The 20,838-nt window shown below is 38.2% G+C and overlaps 1 protein-coding gene across 2 annotated transcripts; it reads left to right on the forward strand.

Moving 5' to 3' along the window:
• Positions 1–59: 59 nt before the first annotated feature.
• Positions 60–20,583, forward strand: LOC140787777 (MADS-box transcription factor 8-like). 2 transcript variants are annotated; one of them, XM_073136875.1, is made up of 8 exons: positions 60–322; positions 8,793–8,871; positions 19,030–19,100; positions 19,191–19,290; positions 19,677–19,718; positions 19,790–19,831; positions 20,040–20,161; positions 20,300–20,583. In XM_073136875.1, the coding sequence occupies exons 1-8, from the start codon at positions 138–140 to the stop codon at positions 20,361–20,363; spliced, it is 705 nt and encodes a 234-aa protein (XP_072992976.1). In that variant the 5' UTR covers positions 60–137; the 3' UTR covers positions 20,364–20,583. The 2 variants fall into 2 exon arrangements, with proteins under 2 accessions (XP_072992976.1, XP_072992977.1); XM_073136876.1 differs by having other exon boundaries at positions 62–322; positions 20,040–20,152.
• Positions 20,584–20,838: the final 255 nt, after the last annotated feature.

Genomic DNA, 20,838 nt, shown 5'->3' on the forward strand with positions numbered 1-20,838 from the left:
TGTCTTCTAGGGTTTCCATCTTTGGACACTAAAACTGGCAATGAAAGGAGTCTCCTTGTTCATCTTGATCTCTCCCACTATTATTACTCGTTCTTTCTTGAGAAAAGAGAGGGAGAGAGAGGGAGAGAGAGAGAGAGATGGGGAGAGGAAGAGTGGAGTTGAAGCGGATCGAGAACAAGATAAACCGGCAGGTAACGTTCGCGAAGCGGAGAAATGGATTGCTGAAGAAGGCGTACGAGCTCTCAGTGCTCTGCGATGCGGAGGTGGCGCTCATCGTCTTCTCCAACCGTGGGAAGCTCTACGAGTTCTGCAGCAGCTCCAGGTGAGCCCTCGTTTGATCTCCTCTATGTCTGTCTGTCTGTCTGTCTGTCTATTGATCGATCTGCAGAAAGATGAGAGATCTATATAGAATTCTTAGATATACGGGTGGATCTTTGACAAGATTGTGTGAGAGAACTATCTTATACAGTGGACTAGGAGACGACTATTTTGGTGGATTTTATAGTTTTTCCTTTGTTTCCTGGATTAGTTGTGCGTGGAGGAAGTCTGTGATACAGAAAAGAAGAAACTTCCCCTTTTTCTTTCGCTAAAAGATCGATCTTTGGATTCCTTTTGTGATTAATCAGAAAAGTAGTATACGATTTCATTTGCTATAACAAGGTAAAAACAACTACTTTGCGGTCGTCGTAGGTGATCTTCCGAAAAATTGTGGAGCTTAGCTAGTTTTAGGGTTAGGGTTTCTATGTTGGAAACGACGGTAGAAGAAGATAAAAGTCTCGAGGAACTCTTTTGATGAGTGATGTGGTTTATACATGTTTTAGGTTTGCATATTTCAAATCTGTTTTAGTTTTTGGTAATTCCATTACCTGTTTATATTTGTAACAACTTCTCTGAACTAAAACTTTCAAAAATCTGTAGATCTTACTTGGCTTTGCTTTGTTTTGACTTTTAAGGTTTTCCTTTTTTTTGTATTGATATGAGATAAACTCTACGATCAATGACTTCTTCTGCTCCTTTGAGAAAGATACGCATTTGGCCATTTCTTTGCGATCATCACAGCATGATCTTTCAAAAAATATATAGCTTAGTTAGTTTTATAAGGTTGGAGTTTGTTCCTTGAATGACTTAATCGGAAAAATATTTGAGCCCTTTCCAAGATCTGAACCAAAATTTCAAATCAAAGTGATATCTCCACTGCTACTATAAACAAGTTCCGCTTTACTTTTAGGTTTAGATGCATTCAGTTTTTGTTTACTTTATCCAGGTAGATATATAACTAAAATTGATCGCTTTTAGTTTCTATCACTGTATCTTGAGAATTGAATGACCCTCTGCTTCTCCTTTACTTTGGGTGCATTTATCTTTAAGTTACATCTTGTTCTTTGAACTTTCTTTCCTTTACCTTTTGGTCTCAAAAACTGTTTCTTGACGGAGAAAAGTTACTCTGATCTTAAAATAAGTCCAATCATATAAGGACGCATAAGATTAAGGTACAATCACTGACAGCTCCAAACGTCTTGAAGTACTCTCTCCATCATCGTATCTCTTTGTTCTTTTCCATCAAACTTGTCCTTTAATTTTGCTGTGCTGCGAACTTAAGCTTGAGTATGATAAGCCCTATCAGGTAGAATGTCTTGTCAGGATGTAGCAACCTAATACTTGAGAGTGTCAGATGGAATTTCTTTTTCTTTTACAATATCAGTTGGAGTTTCCCCACTTATGAAACTGCTCTCTTATCCTCTCGCTTTTCTAAGAAAAGAATAAAGAAAGATACATCGAAGAAATTGAAGAGGCCATATGGTATATATGATCAGCCTTCCAGTTGCTTGCTTTAGGTAGCTATGACAGTATGACTTCTAAACTAATCCCCTCTGGCAGAAAGTCCGGGTATGCCCTAGTTGTTAAACTTTAGTTTAAAATTTTGAGACCGATTGCCCTTAATAGTCCTTGGAAAAATTGAACTCGATCTTTATCTTGTTTATGGACCATTCAAATGCATATACCTCTCTCTCTCTCTCACTCACAAGTATGCACATACCTCACATGCATGCATATGCATGGATACATATATCCTTGAATGCAAGGAACGAAAGAGAGGTCATGGCTGTTAGAATGAAAAGATTACAGTGCATTAATTCTAAGTTACATTTAAGGACGTCCTTTTTTAAACGTTATATCAGATCAGTATATACGACATTCTTCTGCAGTAATTTTTTCTTTTTCTTTTTGGGAAGTTCAAAGGTTTCCTGACTGAGAAAATGAAACAAATTGAGGACACAGTACATTTGGGAGGGTAATAGAACTCCTGTCATCTAATGCTAAAATGCTTGCCTATTTAATTTATAAATTTACATAGACCAGTCCAATAGTATCAGTAGTCAATACACATGAAAGAGAGAGTCGAGTAATTATTCTTCAGACCCTACTTTTTTTATCAATATTCTACAAGTCGAGACATATTTTTCAAGTTTTTCTCTTGAATATATTTTCTGGTAAAACTTTTAGACAGAATTTCTTCATAGAATTGGATGAACCCCTAGAGAGACAACTCATAAATGCAGACCTAATCCAAAGGTGGCATTTTTAACAATAGGCAAACAAATTTGAAGCAAACGGAATATATTACTAATTTTTTTTGTATCAATAGTATTGAATTGGACTAGACTTGTGTTTTTTTTTAATCAAAAGGTCAAAAGATATATCTTGCTTTTATACAAAGTAGAAACGTGGGTGTGAATAGAATATTAAAATGGTAGGGCATGAAGTAGTTCTGCTACAATGTCTAAAAACTGATTTATGATTTCTAACAGTTTAAGTGATTTGCAGAAGAAATACTGTGCATGTTTAATTTCATGTGTCCGGCCTATTTTACATTTTCTTTTGCATGTCAGTTTTCTTTTCTTCTATTTCTTCGATCAACTTTGCCCTTATTGAGTTGTGAAGAAAGAGAAGTTTGCTATATATATATATATATATATATATATATATTTAATACAGTATAATTTATTTTAGTAAATTGTACTATTCTATTATTTTGCCTGAGAAAGGGACAGATAGTAATAAATATATGTTCTCTCTTTCACACAAATATTTATATAATATATAAAAGAACTATAAATAATATAAAATAATTGTGACTTATGTTTTGTGATTAGTTTGACTTTTCTAAAATATACTATTATGACACTTTTGCCTCAGGAAAACACACGTAGTAATAACTATTCACTATAATATAAGTAAAACTATAAATTATGTAAATTAACTATGGCAAACAATAGTACAAACTATGAATTAAGAAAAATAATTACAAAATTTAGAAAAATACAAATGTTCAATAACTGTAAATTAAGTAATAAAATTGTGAAATAGAAAAATGCTTGCATTCAATAACTGTGAATTACATAACAAAATTAGGAAATAAAAAAATAGAAGTATTCAATAAGTACAAATTATGTAGTAAAACTATAAAACTCACAAAATATAACTGTAGAAGTAACACACATTAAATAATAACCGTAAATTATGTTCAATTACGACAAACTACTAAATTAATAACTAGAAAAATTGTCAATTAATTACCAATTAAAAATGCATAAATTTCGAAATCCATAAATTAACTGCCAATTAAAATAGTTCAATAAATAAAATCCCTAAATGCAATTTTCACTTAGAAGCATTTAGAGCTAATATTTGTGAACTACAGTAGCAATGACTACAAACTATAAAAGTAATATCTTCTAAGGTATGATAGTTTTTTTTCCTGGTTAAAATAGGTCAAAATAAGGGCGCAAAATTACTCTAGGTATCTTATATGATACCCCGAGTATCACTAGTGAAAACAGAATCCAAAACGGCTCGGATAGTATCGACCCAAATAGAAGTAAACAACTAGGTTCTCCCTAGGTTGGCTAATTCATGTGCAACACGGTTAACCTCCCTACAAAAGTGAGAGAACGAGGTTGAATTTAGATTCGTAATCGCAGAAAAAAAAATCCACAAGCAGGTATGGCCATTTCCAATGATATAGGGTCTTGAACTGCAAAATATCAATAAGCATTTGAGAGTCAGACTCAATGGAGAAGGCAAAGAGGTGATGTTGTTTGGCATTAAGCAATGCAAACTAAAGAGCTTGAATTTCAGCCAAGAAAGCTTCCATGGCTATCCCTTGCACTGCCAAGCAAGTAAGGTTCTACTCAAATGATCCCGAAAGGCAAAAGACTGAGGGAGATGGATGGAGCATATAGAGCTACCTAAGATAGGCCCAAAACAATGCATGACTTGGTCAACATTCCAAGCATTATTAGACACAAGCCAAGCAGCTTTCTTTCCTTTTAGGGAGATGTTCATATTGGCAAAAGTAGGCTTATAAGCAAAAGGAACACTAAGAGCCCAAGGGTCCTCCGTTATACTAATAATCTGACCATCACCAAGAGACTTGAGAAGCCCCAACTTAATAGAGTCAAAGAGACCCAACAAGTCGTCTAAAGATATTGGATTTTCTAGCTTTAGCCCGAATTTTATGCTGGGGTTGCAGTTGTCATATTTGTATATCATGAGCTAAACCCAGCTTTATCAGCCTGTTGGATTAACTCTAGAGCTTTAGACCTAACAGGCTGACACAAGCAAGCCGGAGATGGCGAACACTAAAGCCACCTTCATGTGGTGCTCTGATACCACTTGTTGTGCTAAATACCGAATTGGTGTGCTAAAATGCTAAATGGGCGAATGCTAGCGGAAGCAATTTCTAATTCCCTCAAATAATACCAATGTGATAGTAATAGATTTTGGTAAATCAAATATTAGCAGAGCTAATATCACTACCAACGGGAAAAATCTTTAATCAAGGTGCTAAATATAAAGAACTTCTGATACTCATGCTAATCACCAATTAGAACTCCAAATATATGCAAATCATAAAGAAGAGAAAATAAGAGGTGAGATTTACGTGGTTCGGTGACGTGCCTACATTCACGGGCGGTGCAAAGCTTCAACTCACTAGTAGAGATGTAAATACAAGGTTTTTCCCTCTCCAATCTTTCCCAAATACAATAGAGGAGTGCTCTCTTACAAAGCCCTCTCTTCTTGCAAAATGCCCACTTTTGTAAGACGTAAATATAAGAGTTTCCAAGTCTTTAATTTAATAGAGATGCAAATAGAGGTGTGCCCTCTCAAAGGCCCTTGCCCCCTTACAAAAGCCATCTCTCTACATTGCTCCACACACACAAACCCTAAAATCCGAACTTTTCAATTTATAGGGCTGACTAAAACTGCTAAAAATCCCGTCCGGCATTCAAACGCCTATAGGGCCCATTCGAATGCTAGCAGAACTCTAATCTAGAACACAGGAAGGTGTTCAAACGCCTGTGGGGTTGTTCAAACTCTTATAGAGTGCAAATCCTCTCGAGAATATGTGTTCGAATGTCCCAAGGGCTTGCTCAAACGCCTCGGCACTGCAAGTCTGAAAAGTTTGAATTTGAGCCAAACTTCAACACTTCAAAGAGAGGGTGCCTAACCTTATCCCAAACAATCATGTGCAAACCACTAGCTGAGTTACCTTTACCCCATAGGAAGGACCTAGACAGTTTATCCACCTTATCCAAAACTGACAGAGGAACGACGAGCTAGACAAAGCATGAGTAGGCAAGACATAGATTGTGGATTTGATAAGTGTAAGCCTCTGAGCTTGTGGCAAGGTAGCAAGCTTCCATCCAGGTAGCTTACTTTTGGCTCTAGTCCAAGGGCCATTAAAGTTTCTAACTCTAGGCAGGTAGGTAAAAAGGAAGCACACAAGGCGCACATTGAGGGACTTTGCCAGAGAATGATTAAGAGTAGCATGAGCCCACAAAGGGAGATAGAAATCATATTTACTACTATTAACCTTTTGGTTAGAAACAAAAAATATATTTATCCAAAACACTATTAATAGCCTCACAATTAATAGTAGTAGCTTTATTAATAATAAGGATGCCATCAACAAACATTAAATGACATGTTGTAGTATTGCTGAGACACATGAAAATCATCAAGCATATCTAAATCCATAGCATCAATAAGCAACCCAGTAAGAACATGAGCACATAATATGAATAAATAAGGTGAGAGAGGATCTCCCTGTCTAGTGCCACAATTATACTTAACCCAGAGAGAAGCAACTCCGTTAATAAGAAAACCAAAAGTCAGAGATTCAATGGAAGCTTTGACTAACAAAATCCACTGTTGTGAAAATCCCATGATTTTCATAACCTTAAAGACAACATCCCAGCTGACCCTATCATAGACTTTTTCCATATCAATCTTAATAATCAATAATGGTCATCTCTCTTGTCCTTCTAAATAAAAGTGCACCATCTCTTGAGCCAAAATAATGTTATCAGTAATAGATCTACCTATCACAAAAGCGGATTGCTCAAGGCTCACTGAGGAAGGGAGGAGAGGTTTCATAAGGTTAGCCATGATTTTAGCTCCAATAGCTGTACAGCACATTACACAAGGAAATGAGTCTAAAAGATTTGGAACCTTAGGGACAAGGCAACATGGCTTGTATTTAACGCATCTAATAATGATTTGTATGACTCTCTCTCTCTCTCTCTCTCCTTTTCAATATAGGCTGAGGACAAGATTGAAAAAAATAGTAGTAAGAAAAACCTTATTATGCAAGGAAAATGTAAAATGGGCTAAACTTACAAATATGAAAATGGAGTGTCATTTAGGTGCAAACCACCAATTTAAAATTTTACACAATTAAAAGAAAAATGATCTTTAATCTAGAAAAGATGTTTGTCAAGTTTAAGAGGAAGAGAAATTTGAAGACTTAATTTGGTAAGTGCAGTATCCATTAGAAAGTTCTCTTAGAATCACTTTCATCACTTTCTAGAATTTGACATCGATAATTTCTAGCAACTGATAAGTTAGGAAATTAGGACTTAGGTAAAGCAGTAGGCATCAAGTTCATAACACAAATATTGCACTAACTGCTATATAAGAAGCACATGACGTCAAACTTTGAACCTGAAGAACAAGTATGGTCTCAAAATTTTGTAACAGTTTCATAAAGAGATATCTCTTCATATCATTTTATCTTTAATGTTGAATGAATGCAAAAAATTTAAGGAAATCATTTTTATAGAGTTCCTAATAATATAATTTTACAATTATATACTAAAGGATTTTTTATAAGATTTATGTACTAATTAGACTAACATTTGAAAGTACTGCCTTTTGAAGGTCTAAATCATTTGGTTTGTTTGCGTGGAAGTTAAATCTATAATTTTCTTTATCTGTCTTCTTACATTACCTGTACTGTATACATTGAGTTTCAGAATTGTTTCAATCTATGATTATAAGCAGAAGAAATTTTAGGGGATTGCCATTATCTTTGTCAGTCTTTTGCTTGTAAATAAATGGATATTAATTTCTGTTTTCTTATTCACATCAACACATATTGGATGTTGAATTCCAAGTATTTTCCAAGCTCGTGTTTTTGTTTGGAGAAGGTGGTAGAAAACTCAAGAGAAGAAGATTGTTCTCTTGATACTTAACACTAGATGAAATGGATAAAAATCTTAAACTTTTTTATTTCAATTGCTTCACTTGCATGCTATTAGATAAGATAAGACCATATATATATAGTGGTTTATACAATTTTTAGTTATACTATATGACTATTAGATATATTACATAACTCTTAGATTTCTAACATCTAGAGAACCCAAAAATTTACTATAATTTAAAAGTATAGAGACTAATTAATCTAATTGACAAGTCAAAAAGTCAAAATGAGCTAGCTTATATTCTAACAGTTTTCGACTGCATCCAAGAAGATCTATTTGCAATTATTAGCAGTTTGTGTGTGTGTGTAATGGAGCAGCTTTTATCTATATATTTGCAACCTCTCTAGTGCAATGATGCGGCAATCATCCATAGTTCAAAGGTTAAAAATCCAATCATTACAAGATTCCTAGTAGTGCAAATTCTGGAAATGTTTAGCTCTCAACGTTCAGTCTCTATCTTACGAGGCAAAGATGGGTAGCATAAGCTTAACTAGTTTATTTATGATAATCAAAAGACTCTTCATGTAGTTAAATAAAGAAGTTTATAAAATTCTCAGTCCCAAGAACAGTATAGAGAGGAACCTTAAAGTTAATAGTATCACTCAGGTCAGCTTATATTGAAGAATCACAAATATTTGTTGCGTTAAAAACACACTTTCATGCTTATATATATTCACTAGTATTTCTAAAATACTTTAGTTATCCTTAATATTACAACGTGGCAATTGGAAAAATAATAATTGCAACTTCTTCTGGGCTCTTAGTGGTGCATAATTGACTCCTAAAACCTAATAGTAGAATTTAAGAAGAGAAACGTTGTTGTAATATAATAAAACAGTTCTATAATGTTAACTACTATGTAGCACAACATTCTCTATTCCAAGATAGTTCTTTTGGTATGTGGAACTTATTGATTTGAAGTACCTTTGTCTCTAGTTGTATGGAACGAATTGATGCTTAAAGGTTAGTCTTTTATTCTTTCTTCTTATTTTGTTGCATGAGAACCGTGAAGAAGCATATTTTTCCCATCGTCTATTATCACTTAAATTTTCAACTTATCTACCAGAGAGTAGAAGCAATCCAAGAATCCTTTTATGCAATCTTACATTTTTTTTCCCATCGTCTATCATCCTTTTCTTTTCATCGTTTATTAAAGTGTCCTATGGAGTTTTATTTGTATCTTTGCAGGCTTTTACATATTCTGGCATTTCTAAAGTATAATTTTACTCTTTAAACTTGTAGCATGTTGAAAACACTTGAGAGGTATCAAAAATGCAGTTACGGAGCACCAGATGCAACTTCACAAACAAAAGAAAGTCAGGTAAAAGAACTTTTCTTGGTTGCATATTACTATTCTTTTAACTGTCACTTTCAACACTACTCTTTCCAATTGTAGTCTTTTGTGGTCATGGACATTGTTACCTTGAAGATTAATATTGTAATATTATAATTTGCACTAAGGACCACAATTTTAGTAAGATTTGACCATTCAATATCTGCATCCAGCGTCCCCTGACTAACAAAAGCTCTAAAATCATGTATGCCTTTAGTTTGTATGACTTTGTATCTTTAGGAGTTGTAATGGGTTCATGCAACTCACCAATTGAATTATGCTCCGATGGTTAAAGGGTTGGCTCATATTATGTGTGTGTTCTCGGTTTTGAATCCCAACACCATCAGTTTAACCGGACACTATTAGGTTTTTACTTCTCTCAACCAAAAAAAGAGGTCCATACAACTCTTTATTTCTTTTATTAACACATCCGAGTATATAGTTATATATAGGAAATAATTTGATAAATGATAATTGGCTTATAATGTGCCCATTGTAATCAATCATGTTATTTTCACAACTTTAATCACTTTGTCATGTTATTCCCTAACAATTTTGATCAATCATGAAACTAATTAACAATTTATAAAAGTCAAAACAGGTTGAATTCAATAGTCATAGTTCATTTGGAAAATTTAATTTTAACATAGATTCAATAGTCATAGTTCATATAATGTGCCCGTAGTTATAGGATTCATTCAGTCAGCATTACAGGATGCACCCAACTCAAGTAGAGAAGTGTGGGTGGAGAGGGCCCAACAAGCAAGATTATGGGCATAAGAATTATTAACCCTGCTAGTATACAAAATAGTAGTAAAATACTAAAGCTACAACGCTCTTTAATCCAAGACCTAATGACCCATGGAATATCATCAGGTGAATTAGAGGAAAAAGCATTGACCATTGTTTTGCAATCTGAAAAAAGTAGCACCTAATTTGAAGGAATGTTAACATGAATCAGTTTGAGGCCAGCAAGAAGGGCTTGAGCTTCTCCTTCCATAGCCAAAGGACAATCTCTATGGGTGACTTAGGATGACTAAAATTTAGGCTTTGATACCAATATTGCCACGACTCGAAATTAAAATCATGACTAGTCATATACCTCAATATACTTGAGATATATGAAGCCTTATTAATATTTTCTAAGTACACAATGACAAGAATAAATAAAAGAAAAGAATTTCTTTATATAATTTAAGCCAATCGCAATAGAAATAACCAACGTCATTATTAATATGTCTCTAAATAAATTGAATTAACAAATAGTCTAAAACATGAGATCAAAGGAACGAAAAAGTAAATGGGTCGGTCCGAAGTGGAGGTAGAGTCCCGGTGTATCTCGCTCAGTCGGCACGTTGATCATTACTTTTAATTAAATTTACTTGGTGTGAGAGGGCTTACCGACGAGTCGCGTGGTGGTCTACAATTACTTCGGCGATGCTCCGACGGTTTGATCCCACGTCATGACCTCAACGGCAAGAAAAGAAGAAGGAGATAGAGATGAAAAGAAGGAAAGAGAAGGGGGGTTGTGTTCAATCCAATAGAGAGGATTTTGGAGTTTGATTTGTAGAGAAGAATCCAAATCCAAAATAGATTTGGATTCGGCCTAAAAACTCGCGATTGCTCCGTCACGTGCCGGTGAGGGAGAGAGATAAGGGTGCGCACGTGCATTCCAAGAGAGTTTTTTTTAGTTCTTACAAGTATCCTGCGTTATAGAAATATTTGTACCTGAGCCAACTTCCCACACTACATGAGGTTTAATTAGTTCTCAAACTTGGAGCATTGCAAGCTAGGACCAAGAAGAAGGCCTTTTGAGTTTGGCGTCCCAGAAAAATAAGCTAGGGAAGAAGCGAGCTTTGAGAATTTTAGTCCACCAGCCATTTGTTGTTGGGAGTCTCCGAACCAACTTGATTATGAGAGAATCGTTAACAGCTTTAACAGAACGGATGCCAAGACTAGCAAGATCTTTAGGACAACAAAATGCCTCCCACCTTCAAAGACAAATGGGCCGGTCCTTACACCAGAATTTCCAGAGCACACTATCCAATTTCTTCAGTAGACATCTTGGAAAGCATACAATAGACATGTAAAATGTAGGAATTGAGGACATACTGATTTGATAAGAACAAGCCTACCTGCAGGGGTGTAAATGAGCCGAGCCTGAGCGAGCCAGCTCTGGCTCAGGCTCGACTCAAAATTAATTTTGAGCCTTAGAATTGGGCTCAGACTCAGCTCAGCTCAACTCGAGTCGAGCCCGAGCTAGGCCAGACCGAGCTCGAGCCTGAAATAAGTCTATCATCAAGCCTTATTCAAGCTGAGCCGGACCAAGCCAAATCAAGCCCAAGCTGAGCCGAAGAAGAAGAATAAGAAGAAGGAGGAGGAGGAGGAGGAGGCAGGGCACCATGGCTAAAGAAGAAGAAGAAGGAGGAGGAGGAGGCGCACTATGGCTGAGGACGATGCAACACCCTTTTATACCGAGCCTATTGAAACAAAGCTTGAGCAAGCCGGCTCCAACTCAGGCTCGGCTCAATATTAATTTTGAATTGGTTTTAGTGCCTCGGGCTCGGCTCAGCTCTAACCGAGCCAAGCCAGACTCGAGCTTCAGTCGAGCCGAGCCCAAGCCAAGCCCGAGCTGCTCGTCGAGCTTGACAGCCCTATCTACCTACATGGCTGAGTAATTTGGATTTTCACATAGCAAATTTATCTTTAAGTTTATCTAGTACAAAATAGTATGCTTCAAGTTTGGACCGCGGGCAAAGAAGAAGAGAGCCCAAATATCGATCACTTTGCTCCATCTTCTTTACATCAAGAATATCAAAAATAGCAACTCGAGAAGAGTCAGGAGTTCTCTTACTAAAATGAATAGCAGACTTATCAAAATTGAGAGCCTGACCCGAGTATAAGCAGTAGTCATCAAGAATGGATTTGAGATGTGGCGCTTCCTTGAAAGACACTTTACCAACTAGAACCAAATCATCTCGCGATGGTAGGGGCTGGGCGAGCCAACTTTAGTCCAAGGATGTTCTTAGATACTAATCTTTGATCTAGTAGTAAGGAAAGAAGATTAGTGCCTAAGATAAAAGATAGGGAGAGAGGGAACTTCCCTAACGAAAACCTCGCGAAGGAGCAAAGAAGCCCCCCCTTTCTACCGTTAATATCCATAGTTAATAAGGTGGTGGAGATGCACTGGTGGATTAGATGAATAAAATCTCCCGAGAAACCATGTAGAGCTAAGACATCTCAGAGATAGGACCATTCGATGTGATCAAAGGCTTGAGAGAGATTTGCTTTCAAAAGGAAAGACCCAAAATTACTGCCCGAGGATTTCATATGAGTAATATATGGTTGTCAACAATCTAGCAACTTGGAATCAAGGCATTTTGGGTTTTAGAGATAACATCATTGAGAAGGGGTTTCAATCTATTAGCCAAAGTCTTTGAAATAATCTTGTAAATAGAATAACAAAGGCTAATTGGCCTGTAGTCCCCCACTGACAAAGGAGCAAGCTTCTTTGGTATGAGGATTATGACAGTTCTGTGTAGGTTACGATCCATAGAGCCTAAAGTAAAGAAGCTCCTTACAACTTGGCAAATATCAGATTTAAAGGTCAACCAATGTGTCGGAAGAAAGCTGGTGTTCACACCATCATAGCTTGGCACTTTATCAGGACCGAAGAGCATGATAACATTAGTAATTTCATCATCTGCTGAAGGTCGACGAAGATCGGTAGTAAGCTCCTCACTAACCTTAGAATATTAATCCCTAATAGTTTGTGGCAAGCCTTGGGTAGATGGAGGCTGAGATGATGTGAATATGGATCGAAAGTGTTGGAGAAAAGCCTCCTGAATACACCTCGGACAACTGATATGTTCACCTGAAGCCAAAGTGAGAGAAGATATAAGATTTCGGCACCTTCTGACAAAAGTTGAGGTATGAAAAAATGTTGTGTTTTTGTCACTAGCTGCAAGCCACAATTGGCGAGCTCTTTGATGCCAATATAGCTCCTTGCGGCGAATAAACTCTTCATGCACTGACTGACGATCTTCACCCCTTGGCCTTACGAGGGGCTAACATTGTATTGGGGACCCAATGAATGCAAAGTTTGAGCCAGGTGACCTTAGACTTTTAAAAAATCTGAATGGATTTTAAGCGAAGTGGCAAACGAGCGCGGTTAAACAAAATTCAACCACAACTTGGAGCCCAACTTCAGCAGTTGCCATGGCCTTCTAATGCAACTAATCCAGAGCCAAGTGGATCATACAGAGGAAGAACAAGAACTCACTGATCTGTCCAACTTGATGAAGGAATTCGGCGAGGTGTTTGAAGAACCATGCGGTATGCTGCCGACTCAACCCCAAGACCATCGCATTGAGATTACTCCTAGAGCTGAGCCTGCTAATATACAACTGTACCGATACCTATTTGTGCAGAAGGAGGAGATTACAATGCTTGCCAAGGAGATGCGGGACAATGCAATCATCCAACCGAGCTAGAGCTTGTACTTATAACTAGTGGTCCTAGTGCGGAAGGATAGCACATGGCAATTTTGCGTGGACTACCGTGTACTCAATGCCATCAAGGTGAAGGATAGGCATCATATTCCTGTTATTGAAGAACTCTTGGATGAGGTTTTGGAGGCCCCTTACTTCAGCAAGTTAGACTTGCGTGCCGGCTAACACCAAATCTGAGTGAGACCTGAGGATGTACACAAGATCGTATTTCGCACACATGACAAACATTATGAGTTCAAAGTCATACCTTTTGAACTCATTAATGCCCCCTCCACCTTCCAAGGGTTGATGAATGATGTCTTTAGGACATTATTAAGGCGGAATGTGCTTGTCTTCTTTGACGACATCCTTGTGTATAGCTACTCATGGAAGAACTATCTTGTCCACCTCCGCGAAGTGTTGCAGATTTTAAAAGACATTGGGCTAAAGGTGAAGGAGTCCAAGTGTTTATGGGGCTAGCCGAGAGTCTTATCTCGGCCACATCATTTTAGCGACGGGAGTAGAAGCTGATCCCCCTAAGGTGCATAACATGGTGTAATGGCAGGTTCAACGACATTGAAAGAATTATGGGGCTTCCTTGGATTGACAGGCTATTACCGCCGATTTCTTGCCAACTATGGCAAGATTGCCGCCCCCTTGACATCACTACTAAAAAAGGGGGAGTTATAGTGGACTAAGGCAACAACAAAAGTATTTGAAGAATTGAAGAAGGCAATGACCATGGCACCGATCTTGGTGCTACCTGATTTCACCAAACCTTTTATGGTGGAATGTAATGTGTCAGGGGCTGGAATTAGGGCTATCCTCAGTAGCATACATGAGCAAGGCGTTGTTGATGAAGAACCAAATGATGTCTACATATGAACAAGAGATGCTAACCATTATCCATGCTGTCACCAAATAGAGACCATATCTCGTTGGGCATCGATTCGTGGTGCGTACTGACCAGCAAAGTCTTCCATACTTCTTTGGACAACGGATTCACACTTCGGGCACAGCAATGGTGGGTGATAAAATTGTTCGGCTACGACTACAAATTGGTGTAGAAGAAGGAACTGAGAATCAAGTCGCTGATCCGGCCGATCTAGCGATGATATCGATCTCGATTTTTCCTTTTCTTTTATAGATTAGAGCTGCATGTTTAGAAGATCCAAAGATGATGGAACTCATGAAGAAAGTAGAGGAACTAGTAAGCTATCCCGAGTTAGAAGTGAACAGTCTACTACCAAATCCTTCACAGACCCAGTTCATCTACTAATCTAAAAATAATTCCATCAAGTATCCACTGGTATAGTCTAAAAATAATGCAATGAATGATGCAATAATAAGTAAATATGAATATACACATCATGATTAAATAGAATACATTAGTACCACATACTCATCATGCACATCCAATGCGCACATGCATTAGCAAACTACTAACATGATATACGTTAATTTGAACTAACATATCCTCAATCCTAAGCTCACACTGAGCTCCGCCTAGAGATCATGTCAATGCTACACTACACAGCATGCATCATCTCAGACTACCAAGTCTGTAACTTAGGCTTTTGTAAAGCTATGCCCGTAGGCCACATCATCACTCACATCCGACCACACACATACCCCTAAGGGAGGGTAAACCCTAGCAGTAGAATGGCCAACCCACCGAGTGAACAACATGATCGATTGTCCGTCACCATAGACTAAGGACCTTAGTCATAAGCCCATCATAAATATCGATATCGCACATCGATACTATCATCCGAGCCCTCGGCTCCACATCATCGCACCACAATGCGAAAATCACGAGCCGTCACTCATGGATGCCCTCACCTTACGTCATCGGGTACCGCTAGGTCTACGTCATCCTACCCTTCTCTTTCTATCTTAAATACCATAAATGGTGTGACTCTCGTCGATCAATAGTAAATCATCCATTGTTGGGCGAGACGTCTATCTGATTATCTATGATTAATAGATTAAGATCTTAGGCATGAGCCCTTATATATATAAGTATAATAGTATCCCCCGCCTCTAATCCTTGCTAGGGAGGTATCAGGTACTGTCAAGACGTAGTAGTCACTCCCTTTTATGGTCGTATACATGTGCAAGCGGCATGATATTATACAACACAGCAAGAATAATGGAACACACATCATTATCATATTCTACGTGCTAACATATATATTCATACCCAATAAATATGCGTAGAAATTATGATATGTAAAATCCCACCAAATACTAAAATAAAATTAATATGCATGACATGCAAAAATTATAGTAAGAAAAGTGTATGCATATGCATGCTATGAATGTGATGATGTCATAAGATAAGTTATTTCATCCTCATAGGGTATGAAGTCCACCTCGATAAGAAAAGTAATAAATATCATAAGCACAAATATCTCCTACCGATTAATTAAATAACTCTACTAACGTTCACTGTAGGCTTGGTTAGGTCCATTTACGGATTTTTATATTTATTAATTAAGTTGAGCTAGCATAGCTGTATTGGTGTCTAACACGTTATTAAAAGTAATTTAAAATAATTTACCTTGAATTCTCGTTCCACTAATTATTATCTCGTAGGTAAGTCACATGGGCAACACTAAATTAATTCGCTTTATTAAATAAGATAATCTGCTTATAATTTTCCTACAATAATCTGTATTAATTCACAGGCAGGAGCGAATAATACAGATACACCTAGATCACCAACTCATTCACTAAAATTAATTTAATCAAAATATACTCGACCACACCAAATCCCAATTAGAGTTAGTGCCTGATATATGTTATTTGTAACGGCACTCTCAAGCCACGGTTTAATTTATTAAAATTAATTTATAAAATAATTAATATAACGAACACTACTATATGCTAAACATGATTAATTAAGGCTCACGGTTGTCAGCACTAACAATAAATAAAATTACTTAAATAATTTAAAGAAAAATAATTAGAGGGTAATTAGTCTACTTGGTCAACACAAAGCCAAAAATAAACCCACTAAAAAATTGGCCCAAAGCCCACATTATCTAGAAAAAACACTCGGGTTCCATGCAACCCAACCACACCTGAAACTCGGGTTGGGCTGGGCACACGAGCTAGGCCGCACCCAACCCAGCCCGACACACTACTTAGGCTGCACCTAGCCCAACCTAGAAGCTTGGCCCTCGGGCTGGGCCAGACCGCACTTAGCCCGAGCTAGAGACTAGAGATGTAAATGAGCCGAGCCTGAGCGAGCTAGCTCGGCTTCAGGCTCGGCTCAAAAATACTTTCGAGCCTTATAATTCTGCTTAGGCTCGGCTCAGCTCAACTCGAGTCGAGCTCGAGCTAAGCCTAACTAAACCTGAGCCTAGCCCGAGCAGAGCTCGAGCTTGATTAGAGGATGGGGCGATGGCGGCGTGGGCTTGCCGAAGGAGGAGTAAGAGACGGGTGGAGGAGGAGAAGACGGCGAGGAGATAGTCAATGGAGGAGGAGGAAGAAGAGGAGGTCGACGCTAAGGAGATGGTCAATGGAGGCCGACGAAGGAGGAGGAGGAAGCCGACAGAGTAGAAGAAGAAGAGGAGGCCGACGCCGAGGAGATGGTCGATGGAGGCCTACAAAGGAGGAGGAGAAGGAGGCCGACGGAGAGAAGGAGGTGGCGCCGTGGCGGTGGCTTGTTGATGTAGGCCGACGGAGAGGGAGGAGGTGGCGGCGCGTGGGGTGAGACTATGGGTGGTGAGAGTGATGGGTGAGTGAGGGTGGGGTGGGTGAGGGTAATGGGTGAGGGTGGGGTAGGTGATGGGAGATGGGTGGGGTAGGTGATGGGAGATGGGTGAGGGTAGGGTGGGTGAGAGACACGTGTTAATTATTTTTTATGCCACGTGTTTTTAAGTAGTAGTTAGTCAGACTATCGAGCCTATCAAGTCAATTTTAACAGCTTGGGCTCGGCTCAGTTCTGACTAAGCTGAGCCACACTCGAGCTTCAGCCGAGCCGAGCTGAGCCCGAGCTGCTCGTCAAGCTTGACAACCCTACCAGAGACACCCCTCCCGTCCTTTCTTCCTCAACTCGACCGAAAGGAGGGAGGAAGGAAGGATTACTGCTGGTCACCGCCACCGACAACAGGGGCCAACAAGCCGGCCGACTCCCCATCGACGGAGGAAGGCACCCACGGTGCCTATCTAGCCGGTGGGGAAGACGACCACCCAACGACGCTAAGAACCCAATCAATCGAGAGGGGGAAAGCTATTGACGAACCTGGCTGCCGGCAAACCCAGCTGACCCCACCAACATGCTCCCCTTGGCAAGCAGAGGTTGGCCGAGGGGAAGCCTAGCTGCTAGAGGCGGCCGGCAGCGAGAATCCACTTCGCCTCAACCGTCGGCCAAGGCGAGTAGCCGCCCGATGGCTTTGGTCATGAGAACGCAGAAGGAAGCCACCGAGGCATCCTCGCAAAGAGGGGAAGCTCCACCAGCCAGCCAGATCATGGCCAGACTGAGAGGAGGAAACATCGAAGGAGAAAACCCATCTCACTAACACATTCTTAAATTAAACGTACCTGACGAGGGAGAAAGCTTCGACGCTTCGCTCCTCGGGTCAGAGAGCTCGACGTTGGTCCGGCACGACGGCATCCCAAAGGTGGCTAACGACAGTGCCAGGCAGGAAAACAAAGAAAAGAAAAGAAAAGAAGGGAGAAGAAGAAAAGAGTGAGGGAGGAAAGGCGCTCAAACCTAGATGCAACTTATCCGTCGTGCGTTCAAATGCCCCGATCATGTTCGAACGTGAAATCAGGCGTTTGAACAGCCAAAACTATTCTCGGGATGTGCAAACGCAAAGGAGAAGAAGAAAAGAAGAAAAAGGGAAAGGAGGCAGGGGGTTAAGGAGAAAGAAAAAATTAGAGTTTAATTTATAGAAAAAAAATTCAAATCTAAATTAGATTTGGATTCGACAAGATTTTTGCAGCACCCTCTTCTCTCTCAATATTTTTTTTCTCAGTTCTCACAATAATCACTCAAATCTAATCGTAAATCAACAATAATCTTACTCTAAAATTAAAAGATATTATTCAAATAGGAAGAATAAAATCAAGATGGTCCCCTCACAATATTTAAAACAAAAGGGAATAACATTTGGTAAAGAAAAATACCAAATAAAGAGATGAATCCATTTCAAAAACTCTTTTTTTTAATCTATGGGGTAGCCCGTAGCCCTTCACTTATGTATCTCCTCTTTTCTGATTGAAAGATATAAATAGCTTTCAAGTATGCATGATCATAACAAAACTCCTTTTGAGTCCACGTAGTATCACAGAAATAAACTGTTATAGCCAGACGGGATATATGATGGTTTACTTTGAACTTCATAATACATACTATAAATCGTGCAACTACATTCAGCAAACATCCTTTAGTAATTAAAAAATGTGTACGATTGCATGAAATCTATTTTGATAGTTCCATTTCCAAAACTAACAGCATGTTTGAAGCAAAATAGGAACCGCAATTGTGTTTGCCTTCGAGTGCAATGAGCTTGTATATATATAACAATATAAGCCACAAATAACTACTACAATTGTTATCTGAGTTGGTTGGCACTTACCAATATTTCTTATTGTTTGATATTTACACCTGATACTTAGAAATTAATGTATCTTTGCTCATCAGTTGGTTCAGAGTAGTCGTCAAGAGTACCTGAAACTAAAAGCTCGTGTGGAGCAGTTACAGCGAACTCAACGGTACATTCTACTTTTAAATATCTGGACCTAGAACGTGAAGAAGGAAATTACTGATCGTAATCCACGATAACTAATCTTTGATAACTACAGGAACCTTCTCGGTGATGATCTGGGATCATTGAGCCTAAAGGAGCTTGAGCAGCTTGAGAAACAACTTGATACATCATTGAGATATACTAGGTCAACAAGGGTAATAAATAGTTTCCGCATATCATAACCAAGATTTCTAATTTATATCGTTTGGCATGAGATCTTGTTGTCTGGTCCCCATGTCTGTCCTGTAAAATATATAAGTTCCTGCTGCAAAAGAAGCTACTTGATCTGAAATGACAATTCAATTGCAAACCTCTAGTTGTCATCCTATGATTTTTATCAACCTTGGCACTAAATTGATATGGTTAAGTACATGAATAGATAAACTTCAAATATTGAAAAAGAAAAACATTTAGCTGCTGGCATGATGGTCTTAGTACTACTGCTATAACTATAAATGTTCACATTTTTTACTTTACACCACTATTCATCTCTACAAGAGTATTTGATACTGTGCTTGTGTAAATTTCAATCTTATTGCAGACGCAACACATGCTTGATGAACTAGCAGATCTCCAGAGGAAGGTATGATCCTAACACGAACTTCATTGTAATCCTCTCATATCATGCCTAATTGATCATGCTCATTTTATCAGGAACAAATGCTAAGTGAAGCAAACAAATGCCTTAAAAGAAGAGTAAGAAATTCAGCTAGCTGTTCCTTTCCTTTATAAATACTAAATAAAACCATTGCAAGTGATAGTTGATAGTCAGTTACTAATGTTGACAGTTTCCCTTTGTCTAACATATTTCTTTAATTGATTCAATCTTGTTAGAGCTTCATAATTTGCAAGCTTTGACAGGTTTGAGCTCACCAATTAATCAATGTTAATGTTGAAAATGCAGCTTGATGAGAGCCATCCGGTTCCTCGGCAGCAAGTGTGGGAACCAAGTAATAATTCACCACATGGAAATGGATTCTTCCACCCATTGGAGTGTGAACCAACTCTGCAGATTGGGTATCCTATGTTTGTTTCTTATACACTAAACCTTCTTATCTACTGGATATAGATAGCATTGTAGACTACCAGTTTCATATGTCCTGTCTACGTATACTCGGTCCAAGTCAGCATGTTTAATTTGGATCAACTAATTTGGGTTTGCAGGTATCAGCCTGATCAAATGCCTGGTTCAAGTGTGACCACCTACATGCCTGCATGGTTACCATGAGACAAAAAGCATGAAGGAAATTGCAACCTGTTTGTTTGATTTGCCCAGCTTTCCTTCTGTAACGCATGTGCAACTATACTTCGTCCTCTAACTGATGTCTAGCTATCTTTGAGTATATAAAATTAATGGTACTGATAGCATGACTCATGACTGCTAAATAAATGTACCTCGTTATTCATATGCATATTTTATTCCAATGCTTGGCTTAATACTTCCAAAATCTTCTTAATTCTCTCGCATCAAAGATTACTTTAGTTAAAACTAGCTTCAATAATTTATGCTTGTCTAGGATGCTCACCGTTTCATTATTATTAATATCAATTTTGTTTGGTTAATCTTTTCAGCAGAATAATGAGTTATGAACATATTTATGAGGAAAAAAAATTAAAAAAAAAGTCTCCCAAAAATATAAACTAAAATAATGATTCCTTGTCATAAACTAAACTAATAGAATTCGATCGCTGGCCAGATGCGG

The sequence above is a fragment of the Typha latifolia genome, chromosome 4 (assembly GCF_019914945.1).
Source record: "Typha latifolia isolate L0001 chromosome 4, TyphaL0001v2, whole genome shotgun sequence".
Lineage (NCBI taxonomy): Eukaryota > Viridiplantae > Streptophyta > Magnoliopsida > Poales > Typhaceae > Typha > Typha latifolia.